The sequence below is a fragment of the Balaenoptera musculus genome, chromosome 3 (assembly GCF_009873245.2).
Source record: "Balaenoptera musculus isolate JJ_BM4_2016_0621 chromosome 3, mBalMus1.pri.v3, whole genome shotgun sequence".
Lineage (NCBI taxonomy): Eukaryota > Metazoa > Chordata > Mammalia > Artiodactyla > Balaenopteridae > Balaenoptera > Balaenoptera musculus.
This window is the reverse complement of record NC_045787.1, coordinates 14,178,281-14,201,473: the sequence shown is the minus strand read 5'-3', so window position 1 is coordinate 14,201,473 and position 23,193 is coordinate 14,178,281. Positions and strand designations below refer to the sequence as shown.

At 43.0% G+C, this 23,193-nt stretch overlaps 1 protein-coding gene across 1 annotated transcript in view; it reads left to right on the top strand.

Annotated features, from left to right (window-relative positions):
- The window catches only part of MYO10 (myosin X), a 214,682-nt gene that overhangs the window by 159,609 nt on the left and 31,880 nt on the right, over positions 1-23,193 (top strand). Inside the window, 2 exon segments of the mRNA XM_036845816.1 lie at positions 18,781-18,905; positions 18,998-19,112. Of these exon segments, the coding sequence (XP_036701711.1) occupies positions 18,781-18,905; positions 18,998-19,112 (240 nt within the window).

Genomic DNA, 23,193 nt, shown 5'->3' with positions numbered 1-23,193 from the left:
CGACTGGGTAAGTTTCACAGCTATTTTAGCGTTTTCATGACTGATTTGAGCCTCCTTGCCAACATCTACAAAGAGCGACAGCTGCCTCCCTAATTTGTATTTCTCAGCATGGTTTTTCACAGCGAGTCTGAATAAAAGGAGACTGTGACCTGTTCAGTATGGTGGATGGAGAAGTAGAAATAGAACAGCAGTGAATAGAGAGAGACTCAAGTCTAGTTTAGCAAGATAAAAAGGGTTTAATTACATTCGTTAGAGAAAATGGCAACAGATTATACCCAAGAGGGAGGCTGCCCTGTGAGGATGTCCAGATGGGGTTTATGCTAAGGTTTGGACCTTCTGTTGGCTTTACCACGGTTTGTGGTCTGATTTAGGACAAATGTTTTGTCCTTCCCTCCCTCCCCACTTCATCTCTGTGTTTTTCTGAGGTTATCTTTCAACACATATTAACTGACTCTCAGGATGATCAATTTTTTCTTTTTAAATCTTGATCTACGAACCCCTAATTTTACATGTATGTGACCTATTCAGAATTTAAATTTGCCCTCCAACCTGCCATCTCATCCGTCCATTATTTTTACTCCCTCCTTGAGTGAACATGTTGCTTTTCTTCACGTAGACCTCAGTCCCTTAGTTTCTCTTGATCGTGAACCTGCATTGAGATTTCATTATCTTCTTGCCTCAGTTGGATTCATTGGTGGGCACACATATTTTAAAGAGTGCTCAAACCATCACATGTCCAGCTTCGAATGATCACAAGGTGAGCCCGGACACAAAACAGCGTCCCAGGTCTGGGAGGAGGCGTGAGCCATTTGGTCATGAACTTGGGGCGTCTGTAAGGTGCCGTGGCTCGCTGACCTCGCCTCCCTCCAGGTGGACAGCCTCATCTTGGGTGACGCTCTTGTTCCCCTCTTTCTCCGATTCCATGGTTTGCTGGACGCCATTGAGAAAAGCGCTCCCGTGGATTCTAGGGCACGTTTGCGCCAGCCTCGGAGGAGGAGACCTCCCTGCTCTCGCCTCCCTCCCTGGAAGCCTTCCCAGACCCCTAGCGTGATGTCAGCCTTCCCACTCCTGCACATGACCTCACCTCGCGAACCAGCCGGGGCCTGAGGACATCTGTTCTTAGCCAGCTCGCCCGCCCTCCTCCTCCTCCTCCGCAGCGTCCACCCTCCCCCACTTTGTCAGGTCTTCGCTGCACTTTGAGAACCACCTTCCTGACACCACCCTGTCCCAGGCCTCCTGCCTATTTGGCCGCTTCCAGTGAGGCCACCACCTAGCGGTTCTCACCGTGGCCATGGAACCTGGGTCCATGCATTCTGTCTTCCCTGACCTGGATTTGAATTTGACCACAACCCTGGGATGTCTGTCTGGCTTTGACATAACACACCAGCTCACGTCGCCACTGCTGACCTCTGCTCCATTGCTCATTTGCCTTCTGAGTGTTTTTGCAGCTGACGGTATTAACCGCTATAGAGTATCCAGCCATATTTCAGCCTCGCGTTTTCACCATGGATCTTGATCTCTCTGGCGTCTAAGCCCGTTCCTCGCTGGAGTCCCCTCCTTCCTAGGGGTGATCCTTCCCTTCCTCCACAGCACCTCGTCCATCTACCAAGAGACCACACAGGTGTGTCACACACACACACACACAATACCCTTGATGTCCCTTTGGGCAGACCCCAACTCTTCAGTGACAAGACACAAAATAACTTGGCCAGCAGTGACCTACACAGCATACAAATACATAAGGATCACATTTTAGAAGAAGCATTTGTTTAGAGGCTTCACAATATTACGGCTTCACAGCGCTGCATCTGCAATTCCCTCGGTCCTTCCACAAGGTTGCAAAATGGCTGCCATAGTGGCAACCATCACATCCTCACAGAACATCCTTATTCAGTTCTTCCAACAGATAGTTTTCGAGGATCTGTTGTACTCTTGGGATGCATCTCTGAATAAAGCAAACAAAGGCTTTGGCCTCTTGGAGTAAACATTACCTCTGAAAGGAATCAGGGCTGGGCCAAAAGGAGTGGCTCTCCTTTTATTAGGAAGAAGACAAAAAAAAAAATCTCAGTAGATTTGCCTCACATCTCCCTGGTCCTGGCTTCTCTGCTTGGTTCTAGGGCCAGCCTGGGGCCTGTGGCTGAGCCTCACTCCACAGGAAGTTAGAGTGAATATCTGGCAAAGGTGAATGGGTTTGCAGAGTTGACTTAGAATGATCTCATTCCCAGGACAGCTGCCCTGAGTACAGTGGGAGTTCCATTAACAAGGGAGGCTTCATGGGCCCCACTGGAGAGTAAAACTTGAGATGAGGAGTGGAGGGGATGAAGCTGGAAATGCTTTCCGCAAATGTTTGGATTTTATCTTGTGTACAGTTCTGAGAACTTTTTTAACAGAGATGTGATATCAGATTTTCTGAATAGGCACTTTATGCTTGTAACAGTTTTGAGAAAGGATTTAGATAAGTACACTTTCCTTATCTGTTGAGCCTGATTTGATGTTAAACAATAGAAAGGGGAATAAGTCTAGTACTTCATGCAAACTTGATAATAGTGTAATAACGGCAGGTTTGTGTACACATGATTATCAAGAAATTTCTTAGCATTACCCAGAATTGACATTGGTACCTCCTAAAGCAGCACCTCTCAAATTATATATAGCAAGAGAGAACTTCTCTTTATTCTTGCCAATTCGTTGTGGACTAGTGCCTTTTTTTTTTTTTAATACCACGCCACGTGGCATGCAGGATCTCAGTTCCCCACCAGGGATCAAACCTGCGCCCCCTGCCGTAGAAGTGCAGCATCCCAACCACTGGACCGCCAGGGAAGTCCGGACTGGTACTTTTGAAAAACAGAACAAAAATGATGTGGCCATGTCATCTTGCTGTAGAAGTTCTTAAATGCTTACTCTCACTTTCGGTGTCCATCTCCTCATGGCCTGGCACCTGTCACAGGCCACACTTGGAGTCATGCCCACCTGGTTTTCCTACAAGAAGGAAGAGCCCAGAATCTAGACAGAGGTCCTAGTGCCTGCCAGTCACGTGACCTTGGGCACGGCACACAAGTTGTATCCGATTCACTTCCTCCATGCATGTGATGGAATAATCTTCCTGGCTTGCCCGCTTGCCTTAATAGGGTTCTTTCAGATTCAATTAAGGTAACGAAAATCCTTTGTACAGAGTCACCCATATTTAAATAATAGATACCATTGTTTGCTGCTTCGCGAGTTTAATTTAGGAAGGAAACCATCTCTTCTTTTCTGTGGTGAGAATCAAACGCCAGCTCCACTGTTGGCGATGCAGGGGGTCTCATTTTTGCAGGAACACACTGCTTTCTGTCTTCCCCACGTGAGTGGCAGAGGGCACCCGGGGGCCTCATCCCTGTGAGGGGTCTGATGCACAGGCACGAAGACCCGGAACTTCCTGCAGCGTTTGCTGGGAATTCATGGCCCAGAGCGAGGCAGAGCGGGGGTGTCTGCCTGCTTCCCTTGCATGCAGGGGAGGAGAGGAAACCCAGCAGCGAGCAGTATTCGACATGCACAGCCAGCGGGAGGAAGGGCGGTCAGAGCAGCAGGTGCAGGGCCGGTTGTTAAAGGCAGGAAACCGGAAAGGCATAAGAATGGAAGAAAGAAGCCATGGAGGAGGCCTGTATTCTTGTAACTCAAGGAAGCGCTCGACCAAATGTTAATACGTGTGGTTTTCAGGACATTTATGCGGTTTGGAAACAAGTTTGTGACATGGGCACAATGGCAGCTAAGATTCAAAAGAGGAAGTGTCCCACGGACCGACTTAAGGTGCTCGGGCCAAACACTGGGAGCTGTTAGGCATATAGCCTTTGTAAGCATTTACTTGCCAAGTTTGGGAGAGAAAAGATCACAATGTCTTTGTCCCCATTCTGGCCTGTTCAGTCTAACTTTGTTACAACTTCCCCCAGTGGTGCTCTGTTTTTTGGGTGCTGAAGATGCTGGGTTCAATGACTTGTTAAAAATAAAACAAATTTGATGCCCTGGGAATATTCTGGAATGACTTTGGAAACGAAATGTAAATTCATTAGGAAAATGAAATTAACATTCTGTTTGAGAGTCGTGTTGATATTTCATACTTTATTTGAAGCTAATGGAAATTCTTCGTGTCTCATTTCTTTGTTTAGAGACATTGGCCTCACGAAAACTCTTCATGAGGTCTCTTGTGTTTCACGTTATTTGTGTGAGTGTTGGTTTTCACCTTTGAACGATGGGTAATGTTTTCAATGAGAAGAAGTATGTGTTACTTGTCTCTCTTTAAGCCATGTATTAAAATAGTCTGACAGTTCATTTATGTCAAAGATGCTCTGAGTTTCAAACAAATGCAAGTAGAATATAGTATCAAGCTGTCCAAGTCCTTATAGAGCAGAGGTTCAGCCTCATTTATTAGAGCAGCACTAATAAATAGAAGTAAAATGTGTCATGTATGTAATTAAAATTTTTCCAATAGCCACACTTAAAAGAAATTTTTGTGAAATTAGTCTTTAGCCCAACAAATCCGGAATGTTATTTCAACATGTAATAAATTTCAAAATTATTGACATATTTTTTATTTTATTTCCATATTGATTTCTCGAAATCTGGTGTGTAATTACCTTTGGAACACAGTTCAGTGTGTACTATTTTGAGTGTGCCATTTCCCTGGCTTTCATTCTCCAGCTCAGGTTGGCAAACTTCTTCTGTAATTGACAAGATGGGAAATATTTTAGGCTTTGCCACTGTCATTTGGAAGCAGTTACAATGCATGGCTGTATTCCAATAAAACTTTATTTACAAAACAGATGGCAGCCCAGATGTGGCTCCAAGGCTGTTCTTTGCCAGCCTTGACTCTAACTGAATGTATTGTCTCATTTGTGTTTTAATCCTCAGAAGTTGATTTCTGTTTTGGCTTAAAAGTCTGCTACCAAGATAGCTATTGTGATGAATTTCATTCAGGAATATTTAGGGCAAATGTATCAGGAAACAAACTCCATTGTTAAACAATGAATACTCTGGAGCTACAGGAACTTCCCACCCCGCCTCCTGAACTTGCACCTTGCGGAGAAGCAGTGTAGCTAGTGGTTTTCATGCAGGCTTGACCCTCACTCTCCCCTGGCTCTGTCTCAGGGGAGCTTCGTGGCCCTGGATAAGTTAATTAACGTCTCTGTGCCTCAGGTTATGCATCAGTAAAACGGGAATGAGGATGATCGCCACCTCAGAGTTGCCAAAGTTAAAGAAAAGCTAGCATTACAAAGTGAGCGTGCTGCATGGCACTTAGTGCTTGGTACATGTGAGCCTTCGTTCTTACTGCTGCCATGACTGCTGCTGCTACTAGTCTGTTACTACTACTAGTAGTTCTGCTGCTACTAGTCTGTTACTACTACTAGTAGTTCTGCTGCTACTACCACCACCACCTTAGAGATTCGTAAATACAGTCTAATCCGAGCACCAGAACAGAAGCACATCGACCACCCACAGACGCTCATAGCATCTACTCACACAAGGTCTCTTTGGACTTGAACTTGTGGATAAGTAGAGGAGTTACAGCATTCTAGGGAAGCTGTGGCAGAAGCTGCAGAGATTCTGATGTTGGAAGAAGTGGGTACCCGTTGCTCCTCTGTCTTGGTAACTGCTGTGTGATGTGGCTCAGATCACTCATTCTCTGGACCTGTTTAATGCAGATGCTGATAGCCGCCCTGCCCTCCTCACAGGGCGGCAGAGATGAACACATGACATCTGGTCTATACAGTGCTGAGCAAATGTCAGCTAAGAGCATCTCCCAAGTGGCTGCCTCTCCTCACCTTATATCACAAATTTAATTTGATCATCGTGGACTGATTTTAACTCATAGGGTGGCTGTAAGGGTTACGAGAGATCCTTGTAGAGCGGAAATGGGTCACTGTTCCATGAATAGGTAGCTGCTGTTTTTATTAAAGACACAACTTTTTATCATAACCCATCCCTTTAGGTTTCTATCCACCATTTGGACTAGAAATACTATTAAATGACCTTGTTATATAGTGTGACAGATAAACTCCCCAAATTCCATGGTCTGACAGGCTGGAACATAATAGAAAATTGGCAGAATTAAATTGCAAGTTATTCTTCTCGTCAGTCATTCATTTCTGACTGATTAAAATGTCAAACTGATGTTGACACAGTATAAACAGGGAGTCCGCAGTGTCATCCCTTCATAGAACAAGAGCCTGTCTCACATATAAGGCATCTCAGTAATCCCCTTTCCTTAGAGGTAGAGGTTGGGCGGAGATGGAGGAGGTTAGAAAGCTTCACGCTGGGGTGATCACCTTCCTATTCTGTGGGGGGCTCCTAACCGTTGGCACCAGAGGTACAGGACTGCATTCACCATGAAACAAAGGGGGTCCGGGATGGAGCCAGGGATGGAAGTGTTGACAGGAAATTTTCTGGTGTGGGGACTCCAGGGTTCCACTTTATTTCCTTTCATTCAGTAGAAGCTGAATAGAAAACAGCAAAGGGTAGAACCAACCTAAATGTCCCTCCATAGGGAGCTGATTAGACACATTCTGGTAATGACATAGTGTGCTGCTGTGAAAAAACACGGGAGATCTGTATGTCCTCACAGGGAATTCTCCAGGATGATCTTAGGCAAACAGAGCAAAACGTCAAACATGTCTTTGCTTTTTTTTTTTTTTAAATGAAGCTTGTATTTATTTGTATGTGCATGCATGCATCTGAGCAAAACGTCAAACATGTCTTTGCTTTTTTTTTCAAACATGTCTTTGCTTTTTTTTTTTTAATGAAGCTTGTATTTATTTGTATGTGCATGCATGCATCTGACCAAAACGTCAAACATGTCTTTGCTTTTTTTTTTCAAACATGTCTTTGCTTTTTTTTTTAAAAAAAAATGAAGCTTACATTTATTTGTATGTGCATGCATGCGTCTGTATACATGCACACACAATCTTACCTTTATACATGCATAGAATACGTCTGGAAGAAAACACAGGAAACTGGCAAGGGTGGTTTTCTCCAGGAGAGCTGTGGGTTTTTCATTACATATATTCTCTATATTTTTGATTTAAAAAAAAAAAAAACACCTTTGCATGCATTATTCTTTCATTTAATGATAATGGAGAAAACAAGGCTTGTTATCTCCCAATGTCTTTTACATCTGTCCTCATTAAATACTATGCTGAAAAGTGCCTTCAGTACATCTTGACCTGAACTCTTTCCCGTAGAAACACATTCCAGATGTGTCATATAAACAACTGAAAAAATAGGTGGGTATTGAGCTGTGTTTTTGGCTTGTTCTCTAGAAACACATTTTGAGGACTGCTTGGACCTTGTGACTGGCATGCTTTAGAGTTGGGGTTAAGCCAGCGTTAGAGTTGGGGTTTTTCTGCTGCTGTTTTCATGAAAGTAAATCAACTCTAGTTGGGTAGAATTAGTTTCGTTAAGGTTTTCTTCCACCATCCATCTACTTAATTGTTCCATTCCAGTGTAAACATATAGTGGTATCAGTATCGTGACTCCTTTTGCCTCTAAGTCTTAGACTGAATAGACTCCATGTCCAAAGCTACTTTAGTTGCAGGTTTTCCCCCCCAGTCTTTCCCGTGATGTTGTTTCATACATTTGTAATACATTTAGATTCTTTTGTGACAATCTGAGTTATTTCCTGGGATGATCCCCCAGGGTTCATTCTTTTGCTGTAAAGTTCTGCAGATTTTGACAAATGTATCATGTCACATACCCACCGTTATGGTATCATATGGAATAGTTTCACCAACCTAGAATTTCCCTCTTCTTTATCTATTCAGCCCTCCCCCAGGTCCTGGCAACCACTCATTTTTCTACCATCTCTATAGCTTTGCCTTATTCAGAGTATCATGCAATTGGAATCACATACATACACTTAGCACTATGTGTATAAGGTTCCTCTGTGTCTTTTGAGGGCTTGAAAGCTTTTTAAAAAAAAAAAAAATCTGAATAATATTCAGTTGAATGAATGTACCCCAGTTTCTTTTCCATTCACCTACTGAAGGACATGATGATTGCTTCCAGCTTTTGATGGTTATGAATAAAGCTGTTATAAACATTCACGTGTATGTTTTTGTGTGAATATAAGTGTTCAACTCGGCTGGGTAAATACAGTCAGCCCTCCTGATCCAAGGGTTTCACATCCGGGAATTCAACCATGTTCAGATCAAAAATATTCAGGAGAATAAATTCCAGAAAGTTCCAAAAAGAAAAACATGAATTTGCCACATGCTGGCAACTATTTACATAGCAGTTACATTATATTTATATAGCTATCTAGGTAGCATTTACATTGCATTAGGTATTGTAAGTAACCTAGAGATGAAGTATACAGGAGGATGTGCATAGGTTATATGCAAATACTACACCATTTAATATAAGGGACTTGAACATATGCGGATTTTGGTATCCATGGAGGGTGGGGTCCTGGATCCAATCCCCTGTAGGTACAGAGGAATGGTTGTACCTAGGAGTGTGATTGCTGGATTATATGTTAAGACTATGTCTAGCTTTGTAAGAAACTGTCTTCCAAATTGACTGCATCATTTTGCATTCAGCCAGCTGTGAGTTAAGGTTCCTGTTGTTCCACATCCTTGTCAGCACTCTGTATTAATCAGTTTTCTGGATTTTACCATTCTAATAGGTGTGTAGTGGCATGTCATTGTTTTCATTTGCAGTTTCCTGAGATACCTGATGTTGAGTGTGTTTCCATATGCTTCTTAGTCACCCCTATAGATTCTTTGATGGTGTCTCTGATCAGATCTTCTGCCTTTTTAAAAAATTGGGTTGTTTTTTCGTATTGTCAACTTGTAAGTGTTCTTTGTGTATTTTGATTACAGTCTTTTTCAGCTATGTATTTTTCAAACATTTTCCCAGTGTATTGCTTGTTTTTTCATTGTCTTAACAGTGTCTTTCACAGAGAAGTTAATTTTAATGAAATCTAACTTACTAGTTTTTCCTTTCGTGTACTGTGCTTTGGATATTGTTTCTAAGTTATCACCAAACAAGTACATTGAAACAGCTGTAAACAGAACCACCCTTTCATTTATGCAATACAGTAGGATAAGTGGGTACCTATCTGAGGTGTCGAGTCCAGTGGTCAACAGTTTAGTGAGAAATTCATAAGATTCAGCTCCTGCCCAAAGGAATTTATACTCTTATGAGGGTTCACATGGATATGTCTAATGGATATAAAAAAAATTGTGAGAAATAGATTCACAGACATAGAAAATAAACTTATGGTTACTAAAGGGGAAAAGGGAGGGGGATGAATTAGGAGTTTGGGATTAGCAGATATACATTATTACATATAAAATAAATGACGAGGACCTACTGTATAGCATAGAGAACTATATTCAGTGTCTAGTAATAACCTATAATAGAAAAGAATCTGAAAAAGAAATATATATGTAAATATATATATATAAAACTGAAGTACTTTGCTATACACCTGAAACTAACACAACAGTGTAAATCAACTATACTTCAACTTAAAAAAAAAAGTGACACGAGGAACAGCATGGTCAAGGTCACAGATGGCACCAGTTGGATACATCCAGAACAATTTTATTGAGGAGGGAGTATTTGAGAAACCCCTAAAAGATCCATGAAACTCAACAGTTAGAGACAACGGGAGGACATTTCAGGTGGAGAAGTTGGCTTCATCCAAGATAAGACAGGAAGTGAAGGTTTTAGTCAGAAAACAGCTAGAGTTATCTCTAATTTGACTAAAACGTGGAGGGTGTGTGTGGGTGTATTGACTGGAGAGGTAGCTTGGAGCTTACTGGGGGGGCCTCCAATGTGAAATTGAAGTCCTTGTCTTAATTTAGGGTGCACTGTAAATTCATGAACAGGGAGGGGGTATAATGGGGCTAAGGCTATGCCTTAGGAAGGTTTCATGTACGCATGTGTATATTATTTATGTTCAAAGTTTTCTTCCCATTAAGTAGTTGGGGTTTGCGTGGATCTGAGGTGAGGACCACAGTTTCCACCTATAACAGAGCTTGAAGTTCCTTGCTTTTAAACGGTGCTTGTCTGGGAAGGGTGCGGTTTGAAGGCTGTACTGGGTGAGTGAGAAATTTCCATGCTCTGTAATCTGACCCCCCAGGCTTTAACCAGTCACGTAACCATGATGCTTCCCCTTCCTCGCCTGGGAGGGGGATGGAGTTGCCTCTTTTCTCAAAACTTGGAACTTAGCACGTGGCGACAACTGTGTCAAATGTTGAACAGCCCCGGAGAGAAATGACTGATGTGAGACAAAAGACCCTTTGTCTCTAGTTTAATTGGCTTTTGTTTACTTCCTTTTCAAGGTCAGGAAAGTTATACTGCTGCTTTAGTAACCATGCGTTTGAAAACCGTTCAAAGCATGATAAACTTATGCTATTTATTAACTGCTTCTGAGAATTTGATGTAACAAAGACAGCAAATAAAGATCGAGGGGCTTTGCGTCTTAATTTTTTGTTAATTAGTAGGGAGTGAGGACAGGAGTCTTGTCGCCACTCAGTGTAAGGTCGGGCATGATATCTTATAAGTGTAACATAATTGACTTGGTAAACTCTAATGTAATTTTTAATTCTTAAAGTTGATGAAGGGTTATCAGGCTTCTTAAGATTTGTTTGCTTGTTTGTGTTTGAAGTTGAATTAGGGTAAAGGTATATCCCATGATCATAATGCAAATACAGATATACCTAATATATTAAATCGTCTCTGTAATGCTGGTGTCTCTCACTCCACAATGTTTACATAGCAAGATGAAGAATCATGTAATGGTTTTACCCAAGAATCAACTTATTTTACATTTCTTGGGACGCTGGATACTAATCCTCCATGATACGGACTGTGTAATAAGTCCCTCCAGTGCAGAGCTAGTATGTATGTAGATAAAGTTTACAGCATTTCACAGAGGAAGTCAGTCAGGAGCCATTAAAAAACACAATGAGAAAAGTAGAACTCTTTCATTTTAATTAATTTTAGAATGTTATACCACTCACTTTGAGAAACAATCTACCAGTGTTGGATTGGGGGTAAATCTTACCGATATAAAGTTTTAAAAAATTATTTTTGTATTAGGCTACTAAGGTAGGGCAATAAAACAAGTGTTGGCATAATGCTCAGATCCCATATCTGGTTACTCTGTGCTCTGAGGACCCGTATCGCCAGGCCCAGGGCTTGCTTCCATATTGCATTCCAAGCAGATTGGAGCCAAAGAGAACCTGCATTTGTCGGGTCAGAGCAGGGGCTGGGTTTGCTCTGGGTCATCCCATACAGTTGCCTCTGGTTGCTCAGTTAACGGAAGGTTCTTAATAAATACTTTTGATTGATGAAAATAGTAAGTAATGTTTACTTTTACCTCGCCTCTAAGACATTGAGATCCTATCAAGTGGCTAGTTTTTAGACTTTGAATAAATTAAGCGTCGTCTTAAAAGGGAGAGAAGGACCCCCTTCTGGAAATAAATTGTAGCCTGTGTTCAGAAGCACCCGCATGAATTATCAAGTTGCATTTATTATTAAAGCAAAAGCGGTCATGATTAAATATGTTGTCACCTGCGGGCTCCTTCCACGGGATGGAGTTCAGCGTGTTCTGAGTGTGTTCTTCCGTCCACTGTGGTGTATCGGCTCTTCTCGCGCTCCTGTCCTTGGCAGGTGGTATCCAGGGAGGAGAGGCAGGTGGAGTTGCAACTACAAGTGGGTCAAGGAACATTTGAATTCTGTCAGTCCTCTGACGCTGAGACACAAAGTAACGGTGTTGTCAGCCTTTCGTTGTCTGCGTTAATGGGACCAGTGACCGGAGATGGATTTGCTCAGTTCGCTATTTGATTTTCCAAAAGGTTTCCTCTGTTCACTAGTTACTTCTGTGTGTAGGTATTTGGCTGAACTCACAGTGTAGTGAGCCGGTTTCTGCTCTGCGTTGCTGTGGCCCTTAGAGTTGTGATTTTTTGTATCGCCTGTATTTACACCAGGTCAGCACCTGACAGGTTGTCCCTAACGCCCCCTCCTTAGTGTTAAAATTTTTAGAAAATGTCTCCACGTGCCCAAAAGACCGAGTGTTCCTGGAAATGCTACAGTATAGGGTGCATTCTCTGCCTGGATTTCATTGTAATCTTTTCCCTAAAGAAGTTTCCAGCTCACTCCTTTGAGAATTATATCCTCTGGAAATATGCCTCCGGTTTTATAACATGTCAGTAGAAAAATATGGTTCGGAACAAGTTTGATTCACATACTAGTTTTCAGGAATGCAAAGCTCTTTGAGCTTTAATTGTTTGATTTAAGCAAATATTAACTGGTTTGAACAAGTCATTTAGCCTTGCTCACTTCCAGTTTCCTTATCCGCAAAATGCAATAATATTACTCATCTAACCCACCCATCGGGTTTCTGCCTTCGAGTGCTGTATGAGTTGAAGGATTGCTGTGGGTACCTCGCACAAACAAGAGGACTTGGTTCCTGCAAGGCTGCTAAACAAGCATTTGAAATTCTATGTGTATAATCATCAGTAGATCTTTGAGGTTAGAATAATAGAATTCTTCTTTTTCAAAATTATTAATGTTTTTAAGATTGTATATTTTATGGTTGCCATCTTAGACTATAAAAATAATATAGGCTCCTTAAAGGAATTGAGAATCTGTTAACATCTATGAAAAATGATTCAAAAATTAAGGCAAAATAAAATACCTGGTTAACAGAAGTTAGCATTGAGAAGGAAACTTAACTTTGAGCTTCCTGTCAGCCAAGGCAAAAAGGGTAATACAATGCATTTTCTCCTGTGTGTTTTCTTTTAATCACCGTGTTTATTTTCAGTTTATTTTATCTTGCCTTAATTCCTCTTTGGCACAAGGTGTGTAAGTAAATTACCGTGAGTTATAATAGTCATCGATTTATGAATGTAGACTCAGATTAAACATGCCATTTCTTCTAGAGAGAATAGTTTTCTCCCCTGATACCAGATTTTAAAAAAAAATTGATCTCATAGATCCATGTTAAGCGATATTACCTAACAGTGGATGACAGCAGAGTGAAATAAGAGTCACTTCTGTGCCAATCATACGTCTTTGTCCAGCTTGTTCTCTCCCCTCAGGGTGTCTCTTCTCTTCAGGAGACTCTGAGGCATGGAGAGGGTCTAACCTCAGCAGCAGAGCTGGATTTCCCACCACCCCCTGACTCGGTTTCCAGTCGATGTAATGCTTAATCAGTGTGTGTGTGACTTTGGCCATCAGAGGACAGTTCCTTCTCCCTGCAGTCCTGGCTGGTCCCTGCCAGCACCCCCTGACCTCTGCGTGGCAGGCTGCATTCCCACCCCACCCCCTCTCCCTGGACTCTTCTCAGGGCTTCTCCATTGGTTTCTGTGAGACCTCAAATGCTGAAAAGCATTAGAACTTCAAGGGTCCACAGGTAATTAACTCATTCTGTTTTCTTTAATTAAATAAGCACAGATTGAATGTCCTCTTACCGTGGACAGGTGACTATTTCCAGGTGCACCGTCACACTTCTTATTGTCTCTATGCAGTATTTTTGAAATTATGGAAGGCTAGGTAATGTTCGGGGTAATCACATTCATTAACACATAAATGCATTTTTCTTTTCTTTGTTGTTGTAAAACACCTCCCCTGTCCTGTGTCCCTGTTTGCCAGCACGTCTGTTGCCCTTTATTTAGGTTTTTAGCTGCAGAAGCTTGGGCTTGCCCGTAATTGATTTTTGTGGAGGCTTAGCATGCTCTGTTACCAGTCATTTGTTTTGTCTAGGCATTCTGAAATTTTATTTTTTCAGATCGTAGAGGAGAAAGTTCTAATTTTTTTTTTTTTTAGAATTAAATTACCTGAAGCTAAATATATTTAACCCTGTCTCCAGGATACAAACTCTCTTGCATCCGTCTTTTTGTCCATTTTAAATGCCTCCGTGTCCGTCTGGCTTTTATGATACCTTTTTTTCCTAAGCTTTATTGAGCTATAAATCACATACCGTGCAGCTGACTCATTTGAAGTGTACAATTCAGTGGTTTTTCATAGATGCACAGAGATGTGCAACCATCACCACAGACACTTAAAACATTTCCATTACCTCAAAAAGAAATCCCCTTAGGGGACTTCCCTGGTGGCACAGTGGTTGGGAATCCGCCTGCCAATGCAGGGGACACGGGTTCGAGCCCTGGTCTGGGAAGATCCCACATGCCGCGGAGCAACTAAGCCCGTGCGCCACAACTACTGAAGCCCGCGCGCCTGGAGCCCGTGCTCCGCAACAAGCCAAGCCACCGCAATGAGAAGGCCGTGCACCGCAACGAAGAGTAGCCCCCCACTCGCCACAACTAGAGAAAGTCCACGCAGCAACGAAGACCCAATGCAGCCAAAAATAAAGAAATAAAATAAATAAATTTATAAAAAAAAGAAATGCCCTACTTCTTGACTGTCCCCCCTCTGTCTCCCCATCCCCTCCACCGGCCCTTAGCAGCCATCACTCTACCTTCCGTCCCCGTAGATTTCCTGTCCCGGACGTCTCACATGAATGGAATCACGTAACGCGTGGTGTTTCGTAACTGGCTTCTTTCACTTAGTATAATGTTCTCAAGGCTCATCCATGTTGTAGCAGGTAGCAGCGCTTCATTTTTTTATGGCCAGTAATATTCCGTTTTATGGATAGAAAGCCCATTTTGTTTGTCTCCTCATCAGTTGATGGACATTTGGGTTGTTTGCACTTTAAGGTTCCCTTAGAGCAGCTTCACCCCTGATCTCCCTGCTTCTCTGCCTCTTACGTCCACGTTGTTCAAAGTAGGACCTCTACAATCCATTCTGTACCTGATTTTTTTTTTTTTTTTTACTTTGTAAAAAAAAAGTGTCTTCAAAGATATATAGCCAAATAGAACTTTTTCGTATTGTACATACGTGATTATTTCCTTCTTTTAGTGCTGTCTCATTTTCCCCCCTTTTTTCTTAGCTGTCTCTTCTTCCCACCACCCATAGTAGTGTCCCTCACTCAATAACAGCCTGGCATGTCTCCTCCTATCCTTCTCTGCACATTGTGTATTTAAATGTGTATATTCACACACATGTACACACATAGAGCAGGTGTTTTATTTGATGGGGTCATTGTTTTACAGCAGTGAGACTGTCATACATACTTTTCTGCATCTTCTTTGTCTCACCTTGCAAAAAGGCTTGAGAGTTAACTGGGGTGTCTTTAATTTGGTCTTATTTTTTAATGGCCGCCTAACACTTCATGATGGGCATGATATCAAAATAGACCCAGCCATGCCTCTGGTCTTGTTTCCAGTTTTGCTGCCACCAACACGGGGATCCTTCTACAGCACAGGTCTGCCCCCGGCGGGCAGCTCCTGAGCCTGGAAACGGTGGCATCAAACTTGAGTGCTGTGTCCACCAACAGCTCAGGTCCCTGCCCACCTCCCCGTTCCATCCCGGACTGAACTACTGAACATGCCAGGTTCTCTTTCCACCTCTTGGCTTTGGTTTGTGCTGTGTTCTCTGTGTGGAATGTCCCTTCCCCTCCAGCAGTGAGTAGGAGTTGTGAGATCCCAAACTCTGGGTCAGACCTGGGTTCAAATTCACGTGACACCCATACCCCCTCAGTACTTTTCTTTGTCCCGTGTTCCCAAGGAACGTAGCTTTAATTTTTAATACGGTTCTATAGTAGGCCATCTACTATATAAGTAGTGATGTTTGGCATACCTGTCACCCTCCTAAATTTCAGGGTCCTTGGAAACAATCAGCCCTGTGAGGCTATGCAAGTGAGGGTCAGAGGGTATAAGGGAAATCTCTGTACCTTCCTCTCAATTTTGCTGTGAACCTAAAACTACTCTTTAAAAACATTAGTCTTAAAAATAAAAAAAGCTGTGGAGACAGTAAAAAGATTAGTGGTTGCCAGCTGTTGGGGAGAGGTAGAAGTGAATAGATGAAGCACAGGATTTTTAGGGCAGCAAAAACACTCTGTGCAATGCTCTGATGATGGACACATGTCATTACATAGTCATCAAAACCCATAGAATGTGCAGCACCAAGAGTGAACCCTGACATCAGATATGCACTTGGGGTGATTAGGATGTGTCATGTGGGTTCATCAGTTGTAATGAATGTACTACTCTGGTGAGGGGTTTTGATATAAGACAAAAAAGAATCCAGCCCCCGCCTTTTTGTTTCCCCCGCAAGCATGAATCACAAAACCTTGGCGCATAGTAGGTGTTTAATCATTGATATTCAGTAAACGGATCAAGACCAGACTCCTGGGACTATAATTGCCCCGGTTTATGGCTGTTACTTCCCAAATCCTCCCTTGCTGTCGGCCATCAATCTTCACAGTTAGGACACTGCCGGCAGTCTTGGGAGGGAGGACCTCCAGTTCTGGAAAACGAGTTACCCGTACAGACTGGCTGGAGTGCATTAGGTGACGTTTTGAAAGGCCACATGCTTTGAGTTGTGACTTGTCCACCCTCCAGCTGTGTCATCTTTGAACATTAAATTCACCAGAAAGAAAGGGAAGTTGAGACCCACCAATGGAAATACAGGTCTACTCCCCTCGTGATTGCCCTGTGTGTTGCCCAGGGCGACAATCTGCGAACGGATCCCCCTTCCCCCGGTTAAATTTCTGCGAAGGGGCAGAAGCACAATCACAATGGGAGCCTGGAAAGAGTGGCCACTCCTGGTGGCTCCCTCCCACCCTCCCTCCCCTCCCCAGGCTGTATGAAATCCTACAACCACACCACACTAATTAGCCCGAGAATGGAAGGGGTTGTCATGGCGACCGAGCACTTTTTAAAGCACAGGAATGGTGTTCATTATTGTTCAGTGTCTTTAGCTGTGGCGAAAAGGTCAGTGTGGCCGTTGTTTTCCATATGAATTTTGGCCTGAGAGCCAAACCGAAGGTGGAATGTTCCTCGGAGGGCCTGAAAGATGGTAAGTGCGGCTGCACTTTTTGGATGGGGTGTCCCTTTAGTAATATTTTTCAGAGTGTTTTAATAACTAGTGCCAAACTAAGGAATTGTACGGACTTCGTTATGTAGAGATTGAAAGAAAAGGAGCAAGGAAAAAAGTATGGGTCAGGAACAGTGAAAGTTTGAGAGAGATTTAGAGAGTTTTTTTTTTTTAATTAACAAGTCTTTGAGCATCAAATGATTAGATATGAAATTCGTAGGTTTCTCTATGAATTAACAAAGTTAACTAAGTCTGATGCCTTATTCAGTGTTTGTTTTATATTAGCTCTCTACTGGTCGTTGTGGATTGCTACTGTTCAGATTATATTCCCAAATAAATCTAACAGAAGCATTTTAACCAAATACCCTCAGAACAGTTGCCTCTCTCTGTGTTTCAATCCGAAGATAAGGTAAAGGAGTTATCAAGGCTAATTTTTTCATGCTTTTATTTTACTCTTTCTCGTCTAGGGATATTTGAAATAATTAAGACCAGAAACCAGTGAGCCCCGTTCTTTGGATATTCGCCCTTATTTATTGGCTAGACTCCGGTAGAATACTGCTGAGTAGAGACATCTGACCCCAGTGTTTGTAGGAGAAATTAAATATGAGACAAGTCATCCTGCTGGATATGATGGCAGCTTTTCCATCAAACGCTGCAAGGGAGATTTGCAGAGCATTCTTCAGATTTATTTTTTTGCTAGCTTGGAAAGCGTACAGAATAACATGGCTTTCAGCCTGATTTTGTGTTAATGACTGGCTGTGTTTTTAAGGCTCGCAAATTTAAGCCACTTACCGTCTTTGCACTTTTTAACAATGTACTTGTGTTCTATGGCACTATTTTTCAGTCATTTTGTACACAGTTGTGTAAAATAAGAAAATACAAATTAATTAGAGGGAAATGGGGTGTTTGGATTAAAAAACAAATCACTGCCCAAAAAGTTGTGAGTGGGAAATGGCATACTTTTGGGCTTTACCCTGAAAGACCATTGTCCTGTCAGCAACACCAGTTTGTTTGGCAACTGAACAGATAAGAGAATATGGTTCAGAATGTTAAGTCTTGGCTTGATTTCCTCTGTCTTTTGTTTGTATGTTCTGGGATTAATTTATTTAGTGATCATAGCATGGAGCTCGATAAATGGGGTATCTGACTAGAAATTGAGGAAATTAATTTTTTTTCATTTTTGTCTGTTTTCTCCACGTACAAACTCTCCTTTTCCTCCCCAGCCCCTAACCCCTCTCCCAGCCCTCACTGGGTCACTGCATTTTTCAACTAAAAAAATGCCTGGAAATTGAATTTTAAAAAGTAAATAAAGTGATATTTGCATGACACTTAAGATTCTTTGGAAAACGTAGCATTAAAAACGGTGGTCCGTTTATGATATTTGTAAAGTAATCAGAAATTTGAACCTGGATATTAATATCAATGAATTATTGGTATCTTTTAAGATATGATAGTGTTGTGGTTCTATTTAAAAAATGATACTGGAACACTTCCCTGGCGGTCCAGTGGTCCACACTTCCACTGCAGGGGGCACAGGTTCCATCCCTGGTCAGGGAACTGATCCCTCATGCCGCAAAGCACGGCCAAAAAATAAAAAAATAAAAGTGATACTGATATATTTACAAATGAGAGTGTACTATCTGGGACTTGCTTCAAAAAAAATCCAAGGCCAGGAAGTAAGTGGGCTAAGGATGGGGGGTAGGATTGACACGGGTGCTGGCTGTTGCAGCTAGGCTGTGGGTATGTGGGGTGGGGTTTGTTTTCTGTACATTTGTGTAGGTTCAAAATGTGTGTGTGTAAAACCATGGGGGGGAGGGCGGTCTTCTTAACGTCATCTTCTCACCTCTTGGCATGTTTTAGATGCCCGACCAGTTTGACCAGGCAGTTGTGGTCAACCAGCTGCGGTACTCCGGGATGCTGGAGACGGTCAGGATTCGGAAAGCTGGATATGCCGTCCGAAGACCCTTCCAGGATTTTTACAAAAGGCAAGACGGAGCTGCAGAGACCCTCTTTCTTTGCAGAGGGGTTGGGGAAAGGATTTTAGCACAAGGTGACGCTGGGCATTCTTCTTTTGCAGGTATAAGGTGCTGGCGAGGAACGTGGCTCTGCCCGAGGACGTGAGGGGCAAGTGCACGGCCCTGCTGCAGCTCTATGACACCTCCAACAGCGAGTGGCAGCTGGGGAAGACGAAGGTAAAATTTCGGAGAAAGAACGACCGTCCCATCAACCCCCTGAGAGATGTTTGAGTTCGGTGTTCTGTGATGACTACTAACCAACTGTTTTTCCAATGTCGGGAAGATACCCATCGTATCGTGCCAGCCATATTCTTTGTCCTCCCAACGTGAATCTTTTTTCTGAAGTCCTTGACTTTACAGGGACTCTGTTCTTGGGGACACATTGAAGCATCGGATCCTAAGTGCGTGTGTTTTCATTCAGTCAGCCAACAAATGTTGGCTGACGGGCAACTCAGTGCCAGGGAAGAACTGGGCAGCCTCTGGCATCTAAGAAGTGAGACCCCAGACCCTTCTAACTTTGCATTATTAGAATAGAATACTGAATGTTCTCCCTGCACCACAGGAGCTGTTGTGTGGGAGACCAGCAAGTAGTCCGAAATCCATTTTTTTAAACATGCAGGTGTGACTGAGGCCTTTACCCCTTAGCTGAGTGATAAGCAGCCTGGCCTCAACAGCAAAAATTAGCCATAAAATTGGCAGTATGACCTCTTCTCCCTGTATCAGGAACTTCCAGAACCCTCATTTGGGGTTCCATTCTCCTTCTGCCACCCACCTCCAGGGTCTTATCACACAGGAGAGGCAGAAATGCAGGCAGCTGGGGGTCGGCCTTTGAGTGTATGGTTGTCTTCAAAAGTAAGAGGTGTTCCTCAAGCCTCATCCTCCTGACTCTACAAGTAGGAATGCAGCATCAGAGAAATATTTTAAAGATTCTGCTCAGATTATGTTTTTAACCTAGGAGTTTCTTTGTTTAAAAAAAAGAAAGAGGAGGAAGAGGGAAAGAGAGACACATATCTTGCAGTTTGACTGTCTTCATCTCAGAGCTTCTCTGATAAAATACCATAGACAGGGTGGCTTAAGCACAGACATTTATTTCACACAGTTCTGGAGGCTGGAATTCTGAGATCAGGGTGCCAGCATGGTCAGGTTCTGGTGAAGGTCTCCTTCCTGGTTTACAGACAGCTGCCTTCTTACTGTGTCCTGACATGGTGGAGGGTGAGTTCTGGTCTCTCTTCCTCCTCTTATAAGGGCACTAATCCTATCATGGGGCCCCACCCTCCTAAACGTAATTACTTCCTAAAGGCCTGACTTTCAAATACCGTCACATTGGGTGTTAGGGCTGCAGCATAAGAATTGGTGTTGGGGGGGTGGCAAACATTCAGTCTATAACATTGATGTGAGATTAATGACAAGTATTTAGGCATCACCTGGAGGCCATTTAGCAAAGGAAAGTGTATAATGAACATACTCTTCTGCTCTTGAAGGATTTCAGCTGGCCAGGGATTTAAGATGCAAACATCTAACAAGGTAGAGATGGCATGCAGAGGTATTGTATTAGTAATCTATTGCTGTGTAACAGACAACCATAAACTTAGCAGCTTTAACAACACACACCAATTACCTCATGGTATCTATGGGTCAGGGGTCCAGGCACAGCTTAGCTGGTCCTCTGTCAGGGTCTCAGGGTGTCAGCTGGGGCTACATTCCCTTCTGGAGCTTGGAGTCCTCTTCCAAGCTCACGTGGCTCTAGAATGCCATTCTTTGCAGTTGTAGGACTGAGGCTGCAGTCCCACTGGACCCTCTTTTCCTGCTGGCTGCCCCCTGGGGCCACTCTCAGCTTCTAGAGGTCCCCCCACAGTTTCTAACCACCTGACCCCTCTCCCAGGCCCTCCCACTTCTTCAGGGCCAGCAGGAGACGCTTCTGCTCCAGTCTCCTAAGGTGGAGTCTTATATAATGTAACATATCCATAAGAGTGATATCCCATCACCTTTGCCATGTTCTAGAACAAAGTCACAGGTTCCACCCACACTAATAGGATTAAACAAGGGCGTAACTCATTGGGGGTCACTTTGGGGTGTGTCCTCCCAGGTTTATAGGTCTCTTTACCTGGAATTCTCCACCCTCCCCTCCACCCCATTTAGCCAACTCATCCTTCAAGTCTCTGCTTAGATGCAGGCTTTGACAGGAATCCTTTTTGACATTCTTCATTGCACCCTGCACCAAAACTCACCCCTAAACTGGGCTAAGCCCCCTCCTCTGTCATTGACATCTTTCTGTTTTCTACCCTGTTATAACACTTAACATGCTGTCATGTTGTCTTGGTATTGCCTGGTGACTTGTCTACAATCACCCAATAGAGAATGTAGAGTTCATTGTTCGTTCTTCTACACAACACAATGCACGTAGTAGGAGTTCACATAGTAGGAGCTCAGTCAGTGTCTGTTAAATGCTAAAAAACTATAAAGTGATGGCACAAAATTGTTGTATGTTGAGTCACTCAAAGAACTTTCTAAAGAAGTTGGTTCAAGTGGAGCTCTTGGCAGTATAATATAGTCTGCTCTGATTTTTTTAATTAAAAAGGTATTACATTCTCTGTAAACTGATATCCTCCTCCTGTCTCACTGCCTTATGCCATGGAATAACATCAAAGATTATTGACTCACCCAGCCAATACCGGTCTCTTTTCTGAGCTCTGAAAAATCAATCCAACTTCATTTACAATTTACGATGGAAATCAGGCCCCAGCAAGACTTAGAACTGGGTGTAGCACAGGGACACGGAGACATAAAGACATGGGCATTGCCCCCAGTTTACTAAGTTGCTGGGAGATAAGTCATCCCATACAACTGATAAATTATGCAGCGTGATCTCTTGAAGGAATAAGGACACAGCTCCAGGAGAGAGCTCACTGTGAATTGACATGGTCAGAAGAGTATTCAAGAAAAGGAAATGTTTAAAGAGGAGTTAAATTTTAATTGGTGACACACTGGAAGTAGGAGTAGGATGGAAGCTTATCATTTCACATAAATATTAGGAAGTAAATGGAAACATGAGAGCATTTAAATTGTATCCACTAAATAGCCCTGACCTTGACCAACATTTGACTTAATTATACACTTAATTATACTCTAGCAGTGTTTCAGTCGGTGTTGCCGCCAGAGGTCTTTGCATTTAAAACCTTGAACCTCTAACAAATATCTAAATCTTCTGGTAAAGAAGTTTCTGTCAACACTTACATGACAGAGGGAAATGTGGGCAGCACCGTAGTCAGCAAATTAAACATGGCGCCAGGTCTGAATTCACTGGCTTAAAACACATCTGGTCTTTGGAAGGCAAGGATTCTTATCTGCTGGGGAAGCATCCCTAAAGAAGCCAGGAGGCCTGTCCAAGCCTCTGGAACAGCCCGAGCAGGAGATCCTGCCGTACGTCCCTGCTGAGAAGCCAAGTTTAGGGAGACGGAGGTGAACAGCTGCTCCCCTCTTTTTTTCTGGTTTTGACTTTTCCCTCTGCCTTGTGACTCTGGCACGTTTTACTTTTCTGGTCCGTGGACTACATTGCCAGACCTTATTTCTTCTCTGGCAATAAAGCCTGCAAGAGGTATTCTATAAAGACATTTTACTGGAATAATCCATAGGCTCTTGAGCTATGTAAGCAAATGATAGGAAAAGCCATGAGAAACTATTCGTATTGGATGTTGAGTCAAGGTCAGCCGAGCAGCCCCCTGAGCGCGCACTGCCCCTTCCTAAGCTGCTTGATGCCTGACGAGGCCGGCGCCTCCGCTCACAGCAGCTGGATCCTGCTGACTCGATCTTGGCCGCATCCTGGGGACATGGCAACGTGGCAGCGGACACCACTGGGCTGGAAGAACTGGCATCACTTTCTGTGTGTTGTTGCATAAATTCAGGGTGGATGTTCTTAATGAAGCCAAGTTAGGTCTCTAAAGCATTTTACTCCGTTTGCCCTTCGGGTTATGGAAAGAATCTATTGATAGATAAAGAGGTGGAAGTAAATCTAATAGGCAGAGCATAGAGCTCTCTTTGATGGGCGTGAAACTAAGGCAGGTATTTCTCTGACTCTGATTCCAACCAAGACAGTCCCTAGGCTTCTGATAAGGTGTGAGACGCTCTTTCCTTCATAAAGCTTCCTATTTGTTCATCTGATGAATGTACGGCTCGTTGGCATCGATGCTTTTGTTTTATGATGTCACCACCACCATCACCACTCTTGTTCAAGATTTGACTTCATTGCTTTTTCTTTTAA